An 8,966-nucleotide genomic window follows, 5' to 3' on the forward strand; every position below is an offset into this window, starting at 1 on the left:
CGTTTTAGCTGTTATTTTCAACAAGTAAGCGGAAAATAAGATCTTAAAAAGTTTTTTCTTCTAATCTAGCCTTGATACAATTTTGCACCCCCTTTACTCGGCGCTTTACGCAGCAGAGCTTACCAGACTTACACCTCGGACTGGCCCTGGTAAAAAGTAAAATTAACATTAGGGGTTCAAATTTTGAAATGCTCTTTTGACCAAATTATTGGAACTATATTTCTCAGATTGCGGCTACTCCCAATATTTCGAGAGTTAGGAATCCGAATCAGTCGGGGAAAAAAGGGTAAGTTTATACAGAGAAAATACGTTTTTGTATCTGATTTCGTAACTTAAAATATCATCTGCACTCATTAATTAGCATACTTGAGGTCACCCCCTCGAGCCGATAAGATTGAGTCCTAGAACGCAAAAATCCGATCATTAGATCAAAAGGTATTGAGGGTAATCGTTTTTTTGTGCGCACTATACACTCCTTATATATATACTCCTTTTTTTCTCAGTTATAACTGAGAAAAAAAGGAGAACGGGGACTCTCTAGATAGCGTATTCGAGGGCTGCGATTGAAAATCGTTGCAAAGGAGGAGGATTTGTTGTTGTAGTTCATTTACATCGCACTGGAGCTGCACAATGGGCTATTGGCGACGGTCTGGGAAACAGCCTTGAGGATGATCCGAAGACATGCCATCACAATTTTGATCCTCTGCAGAGGGAATGGCACCCCCACTTCGGTAGCCTGACGATCTGCAAGTGAAGTCGAGCACTTTACGGTTGAACAGTTTAACGAGGACCAATACCGCCCGCCCTTGGTCCTTACGCAGACTGATCCAAGTGGTCACCCACCGCACACTGACCGCAGCCAGTGATGCTTGACTTCGGTGATCTGCTGGGAACCATGTCTTAACGATCACTGTGGGACTCAGAGGAGGAGGAAGGCTAGAAGCATTTAAAAAGTTGAAATTATGTATTATGTTTTTAAACCAACTGTAATTTTGTTTCATTTCAGTAAAGGCTGACAAAGCGGGGAAAAAAAAAAAGAGACTAGAAAGCGACTCGGCCATTTCGGCTTAGCAACAGCTGTTTGGATAGACAAACAACTAATTTCTATCAGCCGGTTTGTTTTGTTTACATGTAGCATTGAGCAAGAGTGAAATGAAACAGCTGAATTATTTTGTAATATGATTTTCATTCTTTAATAAATGGACATTTAACTATTTCTTTAACTACTTGCGTGTTTAGGTTTTGTACTTTTATTTTTAAAATATTACTGACTATTTACTAATTGAGGACTATACAGTAGTGACCTTGACATTCAAGGGTCGAACTTAATAAAATATAGACTCAAATGGTTAAATACCGAAACTGAGTATTTAAAAAAATGCCCAAGTACGAATATAGCAGATTACAGGATTCAGACGTTGAACTCTCATCATCGAAATACCAAAGGACATTTATTGCGAGATATTATGGCCGTGCTTTAGTTGAAAGATGGCATACTCAGCCCATGTTGCCATGGATCATTTCAGAAATACAAAGATTAGGTTCTCCAAAATCAGAAACTGTATTTCTTTCCGTAACTGAGTGTTCCATCAAAGCTACGAATGTAAAATTTTCGACGAAAGTTTTTGAACACAAGCTGGGTTCAGTTACCAAGTTTAACCAGTTAGGTGATTCGCCAAGATGCTTTGCTTACTTAACTAAAGAAGGAAGCGATGTTTCTTTGTGTCATGCTTTTCAAGCTAGTGATGACTTAGCAGTAAGTTTTTAACAGTCAGTTACAATATATAATAGTGATAAAAGGTCTCCTTCTGGCAAAGATGGGATTCTACTTTTTATTAGTTTATCTAACTACTTTCTATTAAAAATATATGGACATAATTTCCATATTTAATATTACATTCATATAATTCTGAAAGTCATCCTTATAAAGAATTTTTATCAAGGGGATTTTCCATACCTTGGATCCACCATGCCACTAACAATCAATCGCCAAGGCACCAAAGTTATCTTAAACGGGATTTTTTTTTTTAAAAAGAAAATGAAAAAGCATGTAGATGTTTGCCTTGCGGTGGCTAAGAGTTATACCTTTCGAGTTGGTCCCCTTCTGTAATGTTTTATTTTAGATCCTTGCTGGCCGCTGCACGGAAATTGCCAAGACTTGGCGATTATTCGGCTGCAGATCACGATCTGGAAATCTCCCCTTTCTTACAAATAACAATATGACTTTTGTTTTGCTTAAAATATTGTACAGGAATTTGTTGATTTCATGTTTAAATTTTCAAAAAGCTAGAAAAGTGTAATAGTTTTTGGTGTATTTGAAATGCAGATGAGAGCAAGGTTTGTATGCTCTGGGAATATCAGGAATTGTTAAGGAAAATGAGATTTTAAAAAAAAGTCAAGGAATTGTCAGGAAAAAATTTTACCTCAAAACTGGGAATTGTCAGGGAATTTGGCACCCTATCAAATTGCAGGATGTAACCGTGCAGTTTTCAACCATAATTTGTGCTTGCGCTATTGAGGATTTAAAAAAAAAAATCTGATTTTAAGCATTTCTAGAATGTTGACGATAGAAATGTAACAAATAGTGATTTGGTAAAAAAAATTGGCCAAATACTGAATACTTGCTGGCTGAATAGCAACATTTTTTTAAAAACGAAAATCATTGATAAATATTATTTTTTTTAGTATAGAAATAAGTTTAGTCATTATTGAAAAATAATCAAAACTTAACTGTATTATTAGTATACCCCATACCAATAGAACATTCAGGGGAAAAAAAACTTTAATAGAAATTTTTAAGATAATGGTAATTAGATATTATGATGAGTAGAAATATTGATGATAAAAGAAACTAACTAACTGCTATTAAAAAACTAAAGTTGTAAAGTTGAAGAAAAAAAAGAAATAGAAAAAAAAAATCTTCTTAATTCTTAAAACAAAACTAAAATGCTTTAAGTAATATTTTCTGGGAAAAAAAGTTATCCATAAACATTAAAATCTATAATGTCTATTAGAAATACTTTTAAAACTGCAGCATTATTGATAGAGTGCAGACGATATATTAAGTTACGAATTCAGAGAAAAAATCATATTTTCTCCGAATAAGCATACCTTTTTTTTGTTGATGGGTTCCAAAATATAGTAGGTTAGAAATCCAAATTCATCAAAAAAAGGGGAACCACTGAAATATAGGAAGTCAGAAATGAGAATCCGTTGAAAAAAGGTATTTTTATTCAGAGAAACTACTTTTGCTTAATCTCGTAAACTAAAATATCGTCTGCACTAATAAATTAATATATTTAAGGTCACCCCTTTAAAACTTTAAGATTGAGTTTTAGAACGAATATCTGATCATTAGATTAAAAGTTATTCAGGGTAATCCGTTTTTTTCTTCTTCTTTTTGCACATCGTATAATGTTGATACATTTCAATCTGAACTTTTTTCTCTTATTCTAAACTTTTGCATTAGTATTGGCAGGGTGGGTGGTTGAGGATTTGTTTAATTTTTGCAACTTCTCTTTGCAAATTTTTTTTAAATATAAAATGTTTTTATTTTTATGAGAAAATGAAAAGTTCTCATGATGTCATCTTTTTATGAAAACATAAAACTTCTCTCTCTTTTTATTAGGTTTATCAGTTTTTTACTGTTTTGAAAGAAGCTATTCAAGAATCATCACTTGGGATCAGAGCTAAAGAGGATTCATCTTTTGATGCTGTGCAAAGTAAGCAGTGCCAGCAGTATGAAGTTCTTTATGTAGGCAAAGTTAAGGTGAGTTTAATAAGATCATTTTCCTTTTTAGAGTAGCAATATTGACTTAATTGTATTTTAATTTTGAATTTTGTCGCTTAAATTTATATAGTTTAAAACAATGTAAAAACTTGTCTACCGTACAATAGGAAGTTTTTTTTTAACCATAATTAAATGAATCAATAAGGTATAATTAATTTAAAAAAATTAAGTGCAAAAGGTTTTGCTCAAACATTCTACCAGTCTGCTGGCTCTTCTATTGGAACCATAATTTTCCGATAGAGGCTGTTGTCTCCATATTTTGAGGATCAAGAATCCAAATTAGTTGGAAAAAAAGTGTGTTTATTCAGAGAATGAATGTTTTTGTTTCTGATTTTGTAACTGAAAAAATTGTCTGCACAAGTTATTTAATATAAAAAGGTTTTTTCCCTTGAACCTTTAAAACTACAAAATTTGGTTTAACAATGCATTTGATGGAAAGTTATTAAAGTGATTAGTTTTGTGTTTTGGGCATTGTTTATCTCCTTCAGTTACTAAGTTTTGAGCAAAGGATAAATTTTAACCTAGAATGTTTTAAAAATACATTTTATTAAAAAAACTGTCTCACAATACAATTTTATTATATTTAATCACTAATACAGTAGGGAACCGATTATCCGGAACGGTCGGGACCATCGCTATTCTGGATAACTGATTTTTCCGGTTTTCTGAATCGCTACAAAAAGCCGTTTTTTTATTGTTAAACCCAACTAAAAAAAAAAGTATTTGGAAATAATCTTAAAAAGAAGAAAAAACGATGAAGNACGATGAGGTAATACACTAATGATTATTTCTGAAATGATGGTAAGGTAAACATCTTTCAAAAAAGAAAGAAAAATCCTAAATCTTCGGAGGTAAAAAAATTTTTTTTTAAAAAAATTGCGGGAAAATTTACCGAATTCCGTTCCGGTTTCCGGATAACGGGTTCTGTACTGTACTGTCATTTACACGCATAGTGCTACATAATCTCAAAAGTTGCATTTCACATAAATAAGCTAGTTATCATTTTAGATTTTTCATTATTCATTCTAGGTATCACAAAAAAGAGGGCCCAAGGGTTTCGTTGATGATACCACTAAGAAATTGTTATCAGAAGGAGACAGTCCTTTGTTGGATAAAGATCCAGCACTTAAGCAATTCAATTCACAGCTTTCGCAAGAAAACATTTCTGCTGATGGTAGTAAAATTTTCCCTAATTGGTCCTTTGAAGATACTGATGCATCTTCACACCCTTTAGGATCTAATAAGGTAGGAAAAGTCATTCATTGTTTATATTGCATGACTTCATATTTGTTCTGTTTTGTTTTCTTTTTTATCAGCTGTTAAATAATAAAAAAAAAAGTTTATTTTTAGTGCTTTTGCATTAGTTTTCTACTTAATATTTTCAGATTTTAAACATAAATTTGAATTTTACATCCTTTTTGTAAAATATAGATTATGTACTGCATATAAATATGTATTTTTTATAGCTGAAAAATTTTTATGATTAATTTGAATGTATGCATTATATTTTCTGAATTATGTGTCCACTTTTTTTAATCATTTTTATGATTTATTAATTACTTTATTTTTATGGAAAGAGTTTAATATGTATATGTAATATTTCTGCGATTATTGAACTATTAAAAATAATACTTCATATCTATAATTTAATATATGTATGCATTTTTCATATCTATTATTAGAACTAATAAAAATAATTGACATGTGTAACTGTTCCAAAAATTTTTCAATTTAATTTGAATTCCTCAATTTGCGTTAAAAATTTATCCCTTTTTAAGAAACTGATGACTAACTGTTAATGAAGTATATGTATTTTTACGTGACAAGATATGGTTCTGTTTCCGTTTATCTTTTCAATTATTTATTCAATCTATTATTTTTATTTGAAATAATCTATTTTTATTGTTGAGCAATATATTTAACAATATTTAGTTTGTTCCTAGGCATGTGATTTCTTATTTAGGAGAGGAGAGTGAGATATCTTAGCTATGTAATATAATGCTGGAGGACATTATCCTAATTTTTTTTAGTTTTTAAATTTCAAATTAAAGTCCACAAACACCTCTGCCTCGAGTGAAAAAAATGATTGCTGTATCAACAAAATTCAACCACATTTATACAAAACAGTTTGTTGAAATTTTGATGAAAGAATGCACATTTGCAGGAAAAACTGAGGGGGGGGGNTGAAGGGGGGGGGGGATTTTCCTAATGTGCTATTCCATACATAACCCTATACTTTTTAATTTATGAATAATACAAAAAATTAAAAAAAAACATATTTTATGCACACTCAATAAAAAAATAAATAAAAAAAGCACATAAAAATCTGTGCTTTCTATCAATATTGCGTTTTGCATAAATTTTGGGATACTTTGCATAAAAAGTTGCATAGTATTTTTAAGTTTTAAATATTACGTTTAAAAATTTTCAGGATTTATAAGATATGTAAGCTTCTAGTGTTCACATGCTTCCTAGAGAGTCTGGAAAACTCAAAGGATTTTCAATAAGCTTAAAAATCAAGAAATTCTCAGGGAAAATGAAATGTTTTTTAAANATATGCTCGGGCCGATGGAAAGTTTGATATTTTAGGATTTAGTTTACTTTTTTAAAGAAGGTTATTTCATTTCCCATAAAATTGTTAATTTTCAAATGCAAAATAGAAATTTGTTTACTGTATTGTTTGGTTTGAATAATTTTTTACTTCAATTAGAATTTTGAAGTTACTTATTTGAGCTTTTATTTCTTGATCAAGATAAAAATTTTCAAAGTAGGTAATTCTGGTAAATATTAGATTTTTTTTGCCAAAAATTATGTATGTACCCTGTTGCCATTTCCCAACTTCATTATGTCTCATTTTCATCTTAACTCATTAACTCATTTTCAAGTTTTTGTCTAATGTAATCAATATAAATATTTATATATTTGTCTCACTTGTCAAGTCCTGAAAATTTGCTAAGATGCAGAGAAGCTACTTAATTTATAATTGTGTGCACTATATGCATAATTTTATTTATTAATTTTTTTAAATATCTTCATTAACCAGAAAAATGTGCCTTTGTGAGGTTTTTTTTCCTCGCAATTTCACCTCCTTTTTAAATTCTAAGAATCTTCTTAGCAACTTTACCAGGACTATCCTATGTAACTTAGTTCAAATCTTTTCTGTAATATTTGAAAAATTATAATTAAAGCAAGAAAGAAAATGATAAGTGTATTTTTCTTTCTAATGAAATTATAATTTTCTATTTGCTAAGACAAAACTGAATAACTTGATATGTTGAATAGACATAAGTTATCAAGTATCTTCATTAGGATGGGATTGTACCACACCTAACAAAAGCAGTATGACCTGGAAGAATGATTTAAAAGTGTAATACCCATTGTCTTTTAAATTTCAGGTCCTATCCTGCATGCTTCAGAAATAAAGTTTGACTTTAACTCTTATACATTAATTATTGAGTTGTTATTACTACGATGCTGGACAATGAATCGGCGAAGTAATGTCAGCCAAATTGGTCTTCAAGGATGGCTTGTTTATTTCAGTCATATTAGCTTTATTGTGCTAAATAATTAATTTATTTTTGTTAACAATTTTCCTGTTTTTATTTATAGATTTCCGAGACTAATGATTCTTCAAAATCAGGCAGTCGCCATCGCATCGGTAGTGAAACAAATAAATCTCCTGTCTCACTTGCCCCACCTTCTTCAGCATCTTTAATTACTCATTCACAGAGTCTAGATACATCGAGTCGAGATGCTCTGGTCCATGATATACAGACACTTGCATTCACTGCTGAGCAGTTTTCTTCTGTTATTGAAGATGGGAGTTTGCACAAGCAGTCTTCTTTACCACCCATGAATGCAAAAACTTTCTTAGAATGCTCTCTTGGTTTTCCTTTTGCCCAAGAAGATTCCTCCCATTCTTTATCTGGCGATCCGAAATCAAGTAATAGAACAATGCTTTTTCTCATAAGTCCATGCGATGTACGTCTCATCAGTACGGACAAGAAAGAATTGCTGTTCCAGAAAGACTTTTCTAGCATTTCCCATTGTTCACAGGTTTGTATTAAATCTTCATCTGACTTTTGTCAGTTCATGTTATAAATTATTATTTCATTTTTATACCTTTGACAAAACATTCAAGCTGCGTACAGCTTAGAATGAGTATGTTATTTAAGTTCAGATTTTTTTCCTCATTCAATTACATATAAAATTTAGATTTTTCTGTCTTAATAGTTGTATTATGGAATTATACATTTCTTTTGTAAAGGAGAAGAAAAAACATTAAAAAACCCCTAAAACAACAAAAATGAATAATAGCAATGGTGTTGGAACTCTGACCGAAGTTGTCACTCCATGCTGTGCATTAATTAAAGAAAAGTATAATTAAAAAACAATAAAAGAGTTTTGGAAAAAGTAAACACTCAAAAAATGGTTTATTAAGACGTGAACAACATGCAAAAGTATTCGTACAAAAGATGGAAAAAGTTACCCAGCTTCTGGACAAGCATGTATTCAAGTTATAATTTTAATGTTTCTAGCGCACTATTCAAGCTGTTATTTTAGAATATGAGGAGTCCATTTTGAGATTGAATTCCCCATTTAAATTTCAATAATGTCCTAAACATAGTGACTTGGTCTGATGTTTTTTTTTTAATTCTTAGATATTTAAAACAATCACAGTAAAACCACATCCCTAGTCAAATGTAGGAAAGCACAACCTGTTTTCCAGGGACTAGATATGATCTTTGAGTGTTCAATGTGCAGCTTTCACCTTCTAGCCCAAAACTAAATAATCTGAATAGGAAGCATTTGTAATTGTTTTTCAAACTAATTGAAAAGTCATTGTTAATTCTGGCTACCATTATTTTTTTCGGACTTTTTTTCTATGTAATCTCGCTAGTTAGGTAAATGACTTAATGTAAATTTCTCAGCGATGTTCAATTTTACAAATGAATTAAATATGCTATAAACTCCTAACTGCAAGGATTAAACTCCTAAATAAAAATAGATGTTAAACATATAATAAATCCATTAATCCATAAGATTAGCTTTGCATATCTAGACTAGCCAGCTTGCATGAAGTCTTAAGCTTTTGTGTACATTTATTTTGTTTCCTGCATTTGTGATTAGTTAAGGTCTTTGTCTGAGGTTTCTTTTTTTATCCCCCCCCCCCCCC

The 8,966-nt window shown here is 30.9% G+C and overlaps 1 protein-coding gene across 1 annotated transcript in view; it reads left to right on the forward strand.

Moving 5' to 3' along the window:
* The first annotated feature begins 762 nt into the window (after nt 1–762).
* Nucleotides 763–8,966, forward strand: part of LOC107452214 (TBC1 domain family member 1) — a 38,761-nt gene continuing 30,557 nt past the window's right edge. The window contains exons 1-4 of the mRNA XM_071183651.1: nt 763–1,756; nt 3,629–3,769; nt 4,820–5,035; nt 7,400–7,846. Coding sequence (XP_071039752.1) covers nt 1,379–1,756; nt 3,629–3,769; nt 4,820–5,035; nt 7,400–7,846 — 1,182 coding nt within the window. The 5' untranslated portion in view covers nt 763–1,378. The remainder of the gene's footprint in view (nt 1,757–3,628; nt 3,770–4,819; nt 5,036–7,399; nt 7,847–8,966) is intronic.

Source organism: Parasteatoda tepidariorum, chromosome 7 (assembly GCF_043381705.1).
Source record: "Parasteatoda tepidariorum isolate YZ-2023 chromosome 7, CAS_Ptep_4.0, whole genome shotgun sequence".
NCBI classification, from domain to species: Eukaryota; Metazoa; Arthropoda; class Arachnida; order Araneae; family Theridiidae; genus Parasteatoda; species Parasteatoda tepidariorum.